General features: G+C 49.0%; 1 protein-coding gene across 1 annotated transcript in view; it reads right to left on the minus strand.

Moving 5' to 3' along the window:
* Dclk2 (doublecortin like kinase 2) overlaps nucleotides 1-11,529 on the minus strand; it is a 74,208-nt gene extending 62,679 nt beyond the window's left edge. Inside the window, 3 exon segments of the mRNA XM_048333589.1 lie at nucleotides 4,720-5,054; nucleotides 11,102-11,462; nucleotides 11,464-11,529. Of these exon segments, the coding sequence (XP_048189546.1) occupies nucleotides 4,720-5,054; nucleotides 11,102-11,462; nucleotides 11,464-11,529 (762 nt within the window).
* Between the last annotated feature and the right edge of the window lie 3,384 nt (nucleotides 11,530-14,913).

Here is a 14,913-nt window from a genome sequence, read left to right on the forward strand (position 1 = left end):
AAGTATTTCATTGACTATAAACCAGGGATTTTTGAGCCTCAACACTATTAAAACATGGAATGTTCAAGAATTGTGTGTGGCTGTCTGTCCTATGCTATGGAGTCTGGTTAGCAGTTCCTCTGGCCTCAACCCAACAACAGGGGCCAGAAGAGTCGCTACTGCTAGTTGTGACAATAAAATAATAATAATGATGATGACAACATTGATGATGACAATTACAATAACAATGATGATGGTGACATTAATATTAGTGATGATGATGTTGGCGATAACGATGATGATGATGATGATGATGATGATGATGATGATGATAATGGCTCCAGGCATTATCCTCTAGAGGCAAATTGTTCCTGGTTGAGAACCACTGTTTCATGGAAAGAAAACCCAAGAGTTAACACTGATAAAAATCCTAAAATAGTGCCGGGCACCGGAGGCTCATGCCTGTAATCCTAGCTATTCAGGAGGCTGAGATCTGAGGATTGAGGTTCAAAGCCAGTCTGGGCAGAAAAGTCCCCGTGAGGCTCTTATCTCCAATTAACCACTCAAAAACTGGAAGCGGTGCTATGGCTCAAGTGGTAAAGCACTAGCCTTGAGCACAAAGAAAGTCAGGGACAGCACTCAGGCCCTTAGTTCAAGTCCTATACGCCCCCCTCCCTCAAATCCTAAATATGATTTTGTTTGAGATAATTTTATAAAGAATTAAAAGACAACAGTAGCCAAGAGGCGTGAAAAATCCATTGTGAAGGAAGAAAAAATTCAAGCCCCCCCCCACCCCCCGGCCCCACCGCTGGAACAACAGCAATGCTACAAGCATACAACTCAACATCAAGTCTTTGCGCTCAAAAGCTTTCAGGTCCATAAAGCAAAGAAGGGCTCCTTAAAACTAGGGTCGGTGTCGGGATGGGATGGTAACGGTTCATCGCGAACTGCCTAAAACCTGTCATCTTCCATCCTTGTGTAAACGCCCGAGTAAATTAACACAAAAAGTAAATTTGAGTAGGAAGTAACTAGAAAAAGAATGTAAAGCTTAAGAGACGTGGTCTAAAATGTTGTACAAAGACAGCTCAAGAACAATCATAGCTCTTTTTCATTCCCCAATTATATGATTAAAAAAACTTAAAAGATATACCATTTTTCTTCCTATCTACAATACTTAAGCGTATAAGACACATCATTGACCAGCACGAACAACATTTTATAGCCACACACTGAAATTTCAAGGATTAAATTTCACATTGTGTTTGGCCCTCAGGAAGAAGACATCTGAGAAACGGCAACAAGTGTTCAACAAATGCCTTTCTGAAAGCAGCTACAATGTCATTGTACTCTTTTTTTTTTTTTTTTTTTTGGCCAGTCCTGGGCCTTGGACTCAGGGCCTGAGCACTGTCCCTGGCTTCTTCCCGCTCAAAGCTAGCACTCTGCCACTTGAGCCACAGCGCCACTTCTGGCCGTTTTCTGTATATGTGGTGCTGGGGAATCGAACCTAGGGCCTCGTGTATCCGAGGCAGGCACTCTTGCCACTAGGCTATATCCCCAGCCCTCATTGTACTCTTATTTTTTTTAACTTTCCTTTATTTTTCTCTTCCTCAACACATGTCCTTCAATATTCCCCTAAACGTAATTTCAATGGCAGTACATAGGTGTTACAGAAGCATCAATGAAGTATTTTCTATAGCTTTTATGCCCGACTAAAAAGTTCTTATATAATATGCTTGTGTCTTAGACTATATAGATTTCCTAAAGTTAAATGCGTAGCTTAGATTGTATGAATTTTGTTATAGCAATTTAAATGAATGAATTACTTCCTCTACACCTTGTTCATTTTATACTTTCAACACCATTTGCAAATGCCAGATCATCACCTATTGAAAAATAGTGGACATTCTTTAAAAAAAAACAAAAAAAACCCAAAAAAACCTGCCCATTTCCTCTTTGAAAGTTCTCTCAATAGTACTGGGATTTGAAGTCAGGGTTTCACTCTTGGTAGGTAAGTGCTCTACAACTTGGACTGGAGTCCCAAATCTGCCAATTTAAAACACTGAAAATAATATCTCAGTGCTATTATTATTATTATCATTACTGATGGTGCCAGGGCTTTATATAGGCTAAGCAAACACTATGACAAAGCTACATTCTGACTTCCAGATTTTTAAAAATCATTGTCTATTACATCATTTCTCCATTATACTACCGTAACTTGATTTAAAAACATACCATGCCTGCTTAACATCCAATTTTTTCATCTTTAAGCTGTCCAACCAATCAACCTTACTTTTTGTGATTTGTCACTACCTTCATGTTTAGAAAATCCTTTCCTGTTTCCACATACAAAGTGACATTTTTAGAAAATACTTCTGTTTCACTTTGACATCCATAGTTTGGAAACACCTGGAATTTATTTTGGGATAGCAAGAGGAGGGGGATTTAATATATAGTAGCCCGAGAGACCATTAATCACTATTTCCAATTTTTTTCCTCCCTGTTCCCCCCAAGTCCTACTCCAAAATCTTGTCTAGATGCTGGCTGAAACTGCATTATACTAGAAAAATAAGAAAGAATTTAGGAAACACAGATTATTGGTGCCTTCCGAGGCTATTTTGGATTGATTGCCACTGAAATACTTTCACGTGTTTAACAACTTGCTGGCTTTTGTGTTGAGACAAGGAAAGAATTTTAGCTTCTTAAGAGACATCACTTTGTATTTTGAATACTGAATCTTTAACTGACCATAGATCTTGTATCCTGTCAAAAGGCTTCACTGCCTCTCTGTGGATTAAGTACAGAGATATTTCATGATAGAAAGCAATACTTTACTACTGACTGATGTCCAGCTCACCACCCGGCAGTATTTTGAATACATTGATGATTTCCAGTTGCTTGAGCCTTAGTTAACATTCTTATGTACTCAGTCAAAGATAATAACTATTAAAGTTTCAGTCGTTTCAATGAGATGTCCAACTTCTCTTTTGATTCTCTTACACCATCCCTGAATGTCATTCCTGTGGAGAATTCCAACGTGAGTTCTCATTTTTAAAGTTTCACCTGCCGCTATGATTGCGTGACATCTTTTCCCAATCTGGCAACTTAGGTTTTCATTTTTCTTTTGGTTAGATTATCTTAAAGATCAGTCTCTATTCCTGGCTTCCCTGTGCCTCTACTGAATAACCACCCATCTAACTGATGTTATTTCCTTGTTTCCCGGTGGCCTAATTTATTTTCACATACATAGAGAGTGAACCTTAAGTTCACTTGTTTGAGCTGGGCACTGGTGGCTCACCCCTGTAACCCTAGTTACCCAGGAGGCTGAGATCTGAGGATTGCAGTTTAAAGCCAGCCTGGGCAGAAAAGTCCCCTTATCTCCAACTAACCACTCAAACACTGGAAATGGCACTGTGGCTCAAGCATGCTTTGAGCACAATGAGGCTCCAGGACAGCACCAAGGCCCTGAGTTCAAACCCCACAACCGATCATTAATAATGTGACCCTCTATACAATAAGCTGTCTATACCATGAAGGATATACTTAGATTAACTAGAACATTGTAAACTTACTCTATTCTAGTGTAAACTTCAGAATCTAGATTTTGAATGTATGTCATTTATTTTGGGTGTTGTAGACTGATTCCTGAAACTGAATATATGCACACACTCTTGCACTTCTTGTACTGAGTTAACCTCTCTTTAAACTGTTGATGATGTTGCTGGGTGCCAGTGGCTCACCCCTTTAATCCTAGCTACTCAGGAGGCTGAGGCCTGAGGACCAAGGTCTGAAGGCAGCCAGAGCAGGAAGTCCATGAAACTTATCTCCAATGAACAATCAAAAAGCCAGAAGAGGAGCAGAGGTAGAATGTCAGGCTCTGAGTTCAATCTGGCACATTTTTTTTGGGGGGGGGGGGGGATAATGTTGCAGAAAGTACGCTACTCATTAACTCTGGTCTTACAAATAAGAAGCTATTTTGTTTATTTTTTTCCAAAAGACCCTGTTCCAGCGTTATACATTAGTCACTCATTCTCAATACTCCAAGAGCAAAACATTCTAAATGAAGAAGGCTGGGGAAGAAACAAAATGAAGTTTAATTCTCTATTTTAATAACTTAAATACAATACAAGCATAAACAATTCAAGCTTAAGGAAATCGTGGGAAATACATTTCAGGAGCCAAATGTTTCCTCGGCTTGTGGCAAAATTCAACTTTTCTACAACTGCTACCCACACATTCCTACAATGTGCTCACGGTATCTTAGCCCTGGATATATTGTTGCCATAACGTGACTTGCGTTTCCCTGGACAACTGTTCAATCATTGAGAGATGCTAACCCATTGTCTCCATTGTTCCTGGAGAGACTTGATACGAACATCCCTATAAAAGCACTTCATTTTGACATGCGTTTGCCCTATCCTACCTATGTAGGGAGAAGAGGCTATTCTACCTATGTGGAATACATATCAATTCTGATGTCTGCGACAGCCAAGCACAAAACCAGCCTGGATAGTCAACAGTCCATTCTTATTCCTGAAGGGAAACCATCCCGTGGAATGGAGGGTACCTCATCAACTTCCTTAGCCCCCCACTCCCCCCCTCCCCGCAAGGGACATCCTCCCACGGACTACCCAAGGGGGAAGGGGAAGATATGTGGAGGGATGTGAGATACTTGGAGGAGTGTGTGCTGTCCCTATTCCTGCTGGGATGGGAGCTCAAAGGTAGTGGAAGGCACCTTACCTGCTTGCCATCTAGGGTACACAGCCTCTTGACCACGCCTGAGTCTAGTTTAATGGCTTCGGTGATGTCGGTTAAGACCTGCTCAAACGAATGAGCAGTCTTTTTATTCAGAAGGATCCTCACGGCCTTCCTGGGCTTCACCCCACTTCGGATGACAGTCACCAGCTTGGGTTTGATGAAGTCTTTACTCTCCTTCACCTCGCTCTTCGCGGAGGCGGCCGCCGCCGAGGCTCTGGGGGCGCCGCCCTTGATGTTCACTGACCAGTTCGGGTTGATGTTTTTGGTGTAGTCAACTTTGCGAAATGGCTCGTTGGAGGCACACACGTAACTCTCGCCTGAGAAGCAAAAGTTAACTTCATGAGCACGACGATCCCCTCCACTGAAGGACAGCTGTGAGAAACTCAGGCCAATTCCTCAAAAGGGCTTAGCTAGTGAAGCCTTTTCCTGAGGACTTCTCCCTCCTCCCTTTCTTTGAAATGGAGCCTGAGAGAACAAGGTGGATGAGAGGGTAGGAGGCGTGGGGCCGAGAGACTGTTCAGAACCGGGTTGGTTCTGACCCCATGAGTCGCCTCCGACAATTGATTTCTCCACGCTTGGAGTCTCAGTGTGATCAGCTACGAAGCAAAACAGCCGCATCAACCGAGTTCTAAAATACTGCCCAGTTCCAATACCCACTAATTAATTTAATTTTTATTTAAAAAAAAAATCCCATTCTGGCCAGGCATGGTGGTACATACAGTCCAGTAATCGCACCGACTTGGGAGGCTGAAGTGGAAGACCACTGGGCTCATAGACCAGCCCGAGGACAGGGGGAGACCAAAAGGAAGGACAGTTATTCTGGCAGAAATAATATCACCAAGTAATATTTTCACATAAAGAAAAGAGTTTGCCCCATCTAGGTAGAGCTTTTTCTTCTCTATGGCTTCACTTATGTCATTTTTTTAGGGTACGGCCACCTGAGAAAACGGTCCATAATTCCAGAAAGAGGTATCCGTTCGGTAATAAATAATTGTACATCACGTGACTACGTCAATAGATCAAAGTAATCAATGATGGTTTCACTGGATAGAGCTTTACGTAGGATAAAAAAAAAAACTGACCCTATGCTGGAAGCTGAAAACTGGAACAGTAAAGAGACTCTTAGCAAGAGAGGGTGGGTTGTTTCTTAAAGGACAGGGAGGAGTCAGTCCGCTTGGTGAAAACAGTTTCCAACCCATGGGGGAAAGAGTAACCGTAGAACAGGAGCGAGTTCAAGACGCCAGGCGCCCTGGGTCACTGCCCCGGCACGCGGGGAGCTGCCACTCCGATTCACCCACGCTTCTGTCTCCCGGGGTGAGTTCAGGGGGCCAAAGCCCAGTGCACAAACCCCAGTCTCCCGGTGCCACCGGCCTCCTCCCACGGCACACCCCGAGAGCCGCTCCGCACCGACCCCTGCTACCTCCTCGAGGGGGAACCCACTCTGGACTCCGTGGCCCCCAAGCCCTGAGCACACAGGTTCAGGGCCCGGTGTGGGGGTCCGTCCCGTGCTTATCCTACAGAGTGCCCGCTCAGGCCTCTGAGGTCATACCTCCATCACCATCATTAACACACCCGAGCCTGGGGGGGTCCACCCGAATCCTGCCAGAATGAAATAGACCCCTTCTGAGGGCCGTGCACCCCGACCTAGCTCCCGCCATGACCTGCCCGACCAGGGCGCCATGACACTGAGCAAGGAAGGTTCAACGTGAGGACGGATGAGGACGGACCACATGCAAAGCCACGTGCAAGCTGGGTGCTGGTGGCTCCCGGTGCCGTCCTAGCTACTCAGGGGGCTGAGAGCCGAGGATCCCTGTTCGAAGGCAGCCCAGGCAGGGAAAGTCTGCGAGACTCTTACCTCCCAATTAACCAGCAAAACAGCTGGGAGGTGGAGGCGTGGCCTAAGCGGTAGGGTGCCAGCCTTGTAGTGAAAAAACCAAGTGAGAGGTCCCAAGCCTTGAGATCAAGCCAGAGAGAGAGAGAGAGAGAGAGAGAGAGAGAGAGAGAGAGAGAGAGAGAGAGAGAGCACAAGCGCAATCCAAGTACCTCACACAGTAAGTGCATACGAAACATTAGTGGTTTGGCTCAACAGGAGAAGACACAGAAAGTGGTGTAAGCAGGAGGGGGTGGGAATGAGGAAGATCTGATCTAGCCACTTTCCTGGGTCCCAAAGAAGTTTAACAAAGCCAGGTGCCAGTGGCCCATGCCTAGCTACTCAGGAGATCTGAGGATTATGGTTTGAAGCCAGCCCAGGCAGAAAAGTCCCAAGGAGACTCTTAGCTCCAGTAAACTACTCAAAGAAGCCAGAAGTGGTGCTGTGGCTCAAGGGGTAGGAGCACGAAGCCTTGAGCACAGAGAGGTTCGGGGACAGAGCCCAAGCCCTGACTTCAAGCCCCACCACCAACATTAAAAAAAAAAATAAAGTTTGACAATCACAGGCCAAAAGAACCCAATTTCCTTCTTTAATATACCAGGACCATACCGTATCCGTTTCCATAGCTTAAACCCTCATGAGATACTGATCTTGTCTCCGAACTTTCAGAGGACTGCAGCATACTCTCAACTCATAAATGCTCTCCACATATGCCCATTCTCCCCTAACCCTTTCGACTTAGCCAAATGAAAACTTCTCTTCCTGTTACCCCCCCAGAAATAGCTGGTTAAGCAGCTGTGGCAAATCACATCTGGGAAGAGGACAATGAGAGTGATCATGTGTTAACACCAGACTTCACTCTGCCTGCTGAGTCAGCACGGATACCCCCAAAGATGAAATCTCTGATTTAGGGAAAACAAGTCATACATTCCACACAAGTATCTAGGAACCACCACTCCCTCCCACCTTAATTTGTCTAAAGCTTCCCTTTACAAATATGGGATAAAAGGATGTTTAGGTGAAGACCATTCCTGGCAGGAACAGGTGGCTGTGGATTTTCTGGCTCCGGCAAGCACCTCGTCAGAACTCCATGGTGGGACCCTGGCAGTCCCTGCAGCTTCTGGGAGACAGATGGGCTGGGCTAAGGCCACCAAGGCCTTGGCACCCTAGACACAACCACCCACGCCAGAGAACTGCACACACAGGAGACCAAAGGGGCCCGGCACAGAGAGGGGATCTGCCAAGCTCTTGTTCTCTAGGAAAGGACAAGGAAGCCAGAGAACTGGGGGAGGGGGGGGCGGGGAGGGAACTGTTCCCTAACCCACAGGTCCGCAGGATTCAACAATCCTGCGGGTCATTGCTCTTTCCCATCCTGAGTTAAACCTCTTCAGGACAGCCCGTTTGTATCCACGCCTCCAGAAATGCTCTGAAGGGAAGGCGTCTTATGGACGAGAACTGGAATAGAAATTCTAACTCAGCCTGAGCAGAAGAGAAGCTAACAATGGCCCATCTAGACACTGGAGATGGTCACAGACACTACAAGCCAGATTTCTCCAGTATTAACTGCTGGGGGGGGGGGGGGGGCGGTGGGAGGATCAACGATGATGGGAAGTCTCCAGCTAGGTATAAAGAATAAACAGGATTTCAGGGCCGCCCCTCGTCAATTCAATAGAATTAATCCAGCCAGCAATCAACAAGCTGGAAGTGCCTGCTGGTGGAGGGCAGTGTAGTAGTAACACCAGAAGGGCTTTTCATCTCCAGAGACTCTCAAGGTCCAGGGCAGAAGGAAAAAAAATCTGGGCCATGCAAATTTCTTTTGTCCCGAGTTCTATGGGATCCTGGCTCCCAATGAGCCCGCACACTCTGCCGTCGCCAGTCGCTTTTTTTCTTTTCCTATTTCTTCTGGACGACAACTTAGAAAAAAAAGAGAGAGAAAAGTCTCTTTAAACTACAAGTTTCGTAGAATGGAAGAGGCAGAAAAGAGCCAAACCGAATGGTATAAATATTGTCTAAGGCAATCGTTATTAGAAAGCAATGGACGAGAGCCAAACCGGACAAGCCAGGCAGCGCTAGTGACCTGTGTTAATCAAGGCAAATACCTTGAGAGGGCGGACTAGTTCCTCTCATGACCCACGTGAGCGTCTAAATACCCGGCTTTCACGAAAAGTCCAGACTATTTGCATCCTGGAGTGACAGGCATTAAATACGGATGGGGAGTTTTTCTTTTACAAGCATTTTACTGTATGGGTATTCTACGCAGTTTGTAGGAAATTCAAAAATTACGAAAAAAAAATCCATTGTCAGAGACAAATTCCACTCTGGCAAAATAATAGACCATGTTTTCTTTTCATGTCGTCCCTTCAAACTACTTGACACAAATGAACAAAGCCATCACATAACATTTGTTGTATGAATACCTGTCATGTCGTTATTTACCTTACTGTAGGAATTTGGACATAGTGGTTTTTCTTTCCCCAGCTCTTCATCCTCCACATATCAGTGAATGAATGATTTGGAGGAAGTTTGTCAGCCATTAGTGTGTAGTTAGAACCCAAGGTTAAGACTGAGTTCCAGGGGACCATGCATACCCCCGAGGTAGGGGCAGACATGATACATTTGCTTTGATCATTTCAGTGAAGAGTACTCACAATCCTCTGTGAATCATCTTAATAGTACATAACAAATACATGGTTAAAGCCACTTCGGATTCCCATTACTTGGGAGGTCCAGCTAAGTGCTATGAGTTCAAGGCCAGCCTGCACACACAGCTAGCAAGATCTGATCTCAAAGAGGAAGCCAAGCTTGGTGCAGGTCTATAATCCCAGCTACACAGAAGGGAAAGGAAGATGGAGGTCCAAGACTGGCCTGGACAAAAAAAAAAAATCGAGAGAACCTATCTGCAAAATAACTAACAAGAGGATAAAAAAAAAGTCAGACAGAAAATTATTTAATCACTTTAGAAATAACTAGGCCAAGATTGCTATCAACATGACCAAGAAAAGGAGTAAGACTCTCCATACAGCCTATCTTCTTCTCACTGGCGTTCTTACAGTTAGTTGTCCTTACAACCAAAACACTACTAACCAAGACAATATGGGAACACCCTCCCCGCACCCCACCACACACACCTAAATTTGGCTGACCTGTCATCCAGCCAGAGAAAGGCAAACATCTGCTAAGTGCCGTCCCCTGTATAACCCCCTGTGATACGTATTGCTTAAGTTTCCTCATCGGTAAAACGAATGCAGAGCAAGATGAGAACACAGAAGAAAAATGCTGGACTCTGGAGTCCATTTCCTTCCCTGCCAAGCCACAGGGCTATGGCCACACACGCAACACACCAAATGGATTAAGAAGGACGCTGGAGGGCTGAACATACGTGACTATGGAGACTGTAGAAAGATCTACCTGATCTTCCTGGGTCTTGTTTAGAACTTGAAACACCTTCTTAACTACCAGTCACTCTCTTTCCTTAGGAGTACGGGTTATAGGAACGGCCCAACATCCTACCAAGTGGTCGCTCGGAGCAATGCCGGGTTGTCACAACTATAACCAGCCCCAAATGTGGATTGCAGTAGCCTCCAACATTCTAACTAGCCTTTCTCATTGGAGGAGGAGGCCTGAGGCCTGACCTTGACTGACCTTTGCCCCTGGGGAAAGCCCTTCCAGCAAAGTGGTCCTCTAAACATTACCATCATCTGGAGGGTTTTCAAAACTCTACCTGCCCAAGCCACACCCCAAGCCAAGCATGTATGGATGGATATTTAAGGGGGAGGAGGGGATCACTGAGATTTCTAGAAGTGCTCAGTGTGACTGGTCCGAGATGAATCCAGGGCTGAGTACCTGCCATCTAGCCACCCCCACCCCCCTCCACACCCCACACCCCCACCCCTCCCCCCACCTCAAGTGACACTGAAGCAAGCCCAAGCAGGAAAGCCAGTATAGGGACTGACTGTAGGAACTCATGTACCAGAAAGTCACCGGTAGGTGTCTGAACTGGGGTCATTCACCAGGCTTCCCCCCCCCCCATAGTCCTTTTCCCCACCCCCACCCCCCAAAGTTTTGCATCTCAACAAAAATAAGTTGTCAAACGTGGAGAGGTGGCACCCAGGCCTGAACTGGCCACTGACCATCAGAATTCCCAACCCAGCCCCGGTTTAAGAAAAAAAAAAAAAAAAGAACACCCCCCCACTCTCCCTCCCCCCTCCACCCACACAGATTTCTTGGGTAGGAAGGGATCCGTGTGGGTGTGTGGTTCCCACCCCCCTCACCCCCACCCCCACCCCCACCCCCAAGCTGCAGAGGAGCAGACAGACAAGAAGCCAGGAAGGCCGGGCGCCCCCGCAGGCTCCGGGCCTCGGGAAATAGGGGGGCGCACGAGCGCGCGCGCGGGCCCGAGGCCGCTGCACCTGCCGCCCCGCCCGGCCACCTGCCGCCCCGCGCCCCCCACCACCCCACGCGCCCCCCCCCCACACACACACACCCCGCGCGCACCTTCCAGCAGCTCGTCCAGGCTGGTGACCTTGCGGCTGCCGTCGATGGTGTAGATGGTGCGGACGCCCTGGGGCAGGTTGACGTTGTCGGACAGCGAGCGGGTGAGCTCGACGAGCAGCGCGTCGAAGGAGCGGAAGCGGTCCCCGGAGATGGCGCAGAGCAGGCCCTTGAAGTAGCGGTCGCCGTTGCGGTAGAAGCGCGCCTTCTTGGCCTTCTTCTCGGAGCTGAGGGCCTGCAGGGTGCGCGTGCGGTAGAAGCTGCAGTGCGCGCTGTGCGCGGGGCTGGGCACCAGCCCGTTCCCCCTGGGGCCCGAGCCGCCGCCGCCGCCCCCGGAGGAGCCGGGCGCCCCGCGGCGCGACCCCCGGCCGCGGCCTTTTGTCCCGCTCCTCGAAGTGCTCCAGCTCGATGCTCCTCCGGGTGCTGGCCATCGCGGCCGCTCAGCACCCCCCCCCCACCCGCCACGATCGGGCACGGAGGCCGGGCTGGGCGCGGGGCCTCACCGCACCGGGACACCCGGCACGGGCATCCCGCCCGGTCCCCGCAAGGCCGACGAGGCCCCCCCCCCCCGCACCGGCCCCCGCGCCCTCAGCGCCGCCGGGCTGCCCAGCTCATTGTCCGGCGCCGATCGCTCGGGTCTCCCACCTCCCCCTCCACTCCCCCCCCCCCGCCCGACGCCGCCGCCGCCGCCGCCGCCGGCCGCGGGGCGCCCCACGCCCCCCGAGGCGCCTCCTCCCACCGGCCACGCCTCGCCGCTCCCGCCCGCCCGCCCCGGGCTCTCCCCGGCCCGCGGGCGCGCACGAAAGCTCGGCGTCGCCGCTCCCGGGAGTGTGGGCGGGGTGGGGGGGGGAACCACACGGCGAGGGGATCGGGAGGCCCGGGGTGCCCGCCGCCGCCGCCTCCGTGCGCGCCCGGGCCCTTCCTTCCTTCCCCGTGCCCGGCACCGGCGCTGGCGGGAAATGCAGCAGCCCGCCGGGCCCCCCGCCGCCGCCGCCGCCCGCGCGCGACCCCGCGCCCCGCCCGGTGCTCGGCGCGCCCGGCCGGCGGTGGGGGTGGGGGCTGGGGGGGAGGGGCTCCCGGGGACGCCGCCACCCGGGAGGGCGGGAGGGGGGGGGGGAGGAGGAGGAGGGGCGCGGCCGGTGCGCGCGGGCAGGGAGGGGAGGGGGGAGACCCCGCACCCCGCTCGCGGCGCCTCCGGGTCCCGGGCAGCCCCGCCCGCCCGCCTGGCCGCCGGGGCCGCGCCGCGCGCTCCCGGGCCGGGCCTGCCCCGCGCGCACGCACGCGCACGCGCGCTCCCGCCCGGGAGACGGCACCGCGCGCGCAGGCCAAAAAAACCACACCACACCAAACTACAAAGGAAGGAGACTCAAGGGCAGGGAGGGCATCCCGGAGCCCGCCTCCCACGAGGGGAAACCGAGGGCCCGATCGCAGCAGAGCCCCCCTGGCACGCGGTTGCATTGATTTAGTTTGGATGCGTTGCTTTATTTAAAAACCCATTTGAGGAAGCAGCCGGTGCAGATTCCTTGATGAGGTGTGCTCAGTAAGTGTGAATGAATGAATGAATGAATGAATGAAGTGAGCGCAAGCTACTGGGTTTTGAGGGTCTGATTGAATGAACCCACAGATGTACAAGGAGGGCGTGCCGTGTGCCAGGGTTTGTTCCCATCACTGGGGGTGCAAAAGAGAACCAGGTCTCCCCCCCCCCTCTCCTTCCACTCCCTTCCCCCTTCAGACTTAAGATCTAGAGACCCCACCACTTGGAGATCACCCCTGGCGCGCCGGAATTCCACTCACCGGCACCGATTTCCATTTTACCATTCAAGCAAATGAAGATTTTTGTCCTGTGGCTATTTGGGGGTGGGGAGGGGTGGTCTGCTTCTAAGCCCGATGCTCTACTACTTGAGTCACTTCTAGCTTTTTTTTTTTTTTTCCTGGCCGTGAATTAGAGATATGAATTTTAGAGACTTTCCTACCCAGGTGCTTTTGAACTGTGATCCTTACCTCTCAGCCTCTTGAGTAGCTGGGATTACATACAGCATGAGCCACCGGCAGATTATTCAACATCCGGTGCTTCTAGGGCCTCTAGACAGCAATTCCACACTGGCCTTGGGGATAGGAAGGCAGCTCATGCAAGTGGGTCTCCAAATCCTCAGGTCCTTCCTGATGGCTTCTGTGTAGGGTTGAGTATCAGCTGGCTTCTAGTATTTCAGCTTGACTCCCTAACATGATGTCCCTAGGTTAATAAAGATGGCTGGTTTTTCAATAGGTGGGACGAGATAAAAAATGATCTCCAAAGCTGTTAGTTAAAAATAATGGATTCGGGGCTGGGAATGTGGCTTAGCGGTAGACTGCTTGCCTAGCATGCACCAAACCCTGGGTTCCATTCCTCAGCACCACAGAAACAGAAAAAACCAGGAGTGGCGCTGTGGATAGAGGGCTAGCCTTGAGCAAAAAGAAGGCAGGGACACTGCTCAGGCCCTTGGGGTCCAGGCCCCAGGACTGGCAAATAATAATAATAGTCATAATAATAATGGATTCAAAGTATGAGTAAAACTCCCATGTGCTCCTATTATGCTACTCTTGGGCATATTCTGGAAACCATGGAAGTTAGCTGCAGAGTTAGTTGCAGACCCTTGCTCGTAGCCTTTACTGTCTGTCCACAAGAGCCAGGTAATGGAATCAACCTAGGAGCCCGTCAAACAGGTAACTGGATAAAGAAAATGTAATATACACACACTAGGGAGTTTTATGTAGTCAAGAAGAATGAAATTATGTAATCAGAGAGAAAATGAACGGAACTAGAGATCATCCTCTTCAAGCTAAACAAACAGTTCAGAAAAGCAAATGCTCAATTTTTTTTCTCATCTGAATAATCTACATCTGAGAAAAAAAGACATGAGTGTAAAAGAGTGACTACTGGGGAGGAGCTATCTGAAGCTGTGGAAAATATGGCAGAAGTACGTTGTGTGCCTGTGTGAAAAGACCACAGGAAAACATTTAAATGTGAGAAAGTTAAAAGGGGGGAATTGGAGGAAAAAGGGTAAGAAAGTAACAGGAAGGGGTGAATAGCAATATAATTTTCATACATTATATCAGTGCATAAACCTATCACAGTGAAACCCCTCACCTTGTACAATGGCTGTATGCTCACATTTAAAAATAACCGAATTTCATTCTCTTCTGATAGGCTGACATTCTACCACTTGAACCATGCTCTACCCCTGATTTGACTCTGCAGTTGTTTCTTTGAAGATTGTCATCTGTGACCCTCCTAGGAATTAAGATGTATTCACTTTTCAAAATATGTTTATATTATGCATCATACTGAAATACACACACACACACAAATACACACACACACACATTGTGATCTACTTGGCCAAAATTTAATGACTTAGTGAAAAACTTTACTTTTTGCTTTTCAGTTTTAATGCAAACAAATTTTGGTGGCTCCAGGAAGCCAAGTACTGATTAATTTGTGTCATTTAACGATTTAAAATTCATAGAACCAAGCAGATTCTTCTCTCTGATGCAATTACAGAATTTGCAGGGCTAAGACATTTTAACTTATATTTTGTTTATTGAGACACTCCTTTATTTTCTTCAGACCAAGAAATACCATCTGATTTGCCAATCATTCATCTTCCAATGGCGGCCTAATTCTTTTTGGTGGCTGCAAGACCCTGTTTTCAGGGGCTTGGCTAGGCAGAGCTGACCAAAGGGAAATGGCTCTTTGCTGTGTGAAAGTCCACATGCCCTTCACTCTCTCTTTCCTCTATATTCTTTCCTAACACTCCTTAACCTAAAAGCTTGCT

Source organism: Perognathus longimembris, chromosome 24 (assembly GCF_023159225.1).
Source record: "Perognathus longimembris pacificus isolate PPM17 chromosome 24, ASM2315922v1, whole genome shotgun sequence".
Taxonomy (NCBI): Eukaryota; Metazoa; Chordata; class Mammalia; order Rodentia; family Heteromyidae; genus Perognathus; species Perognathus longimembris.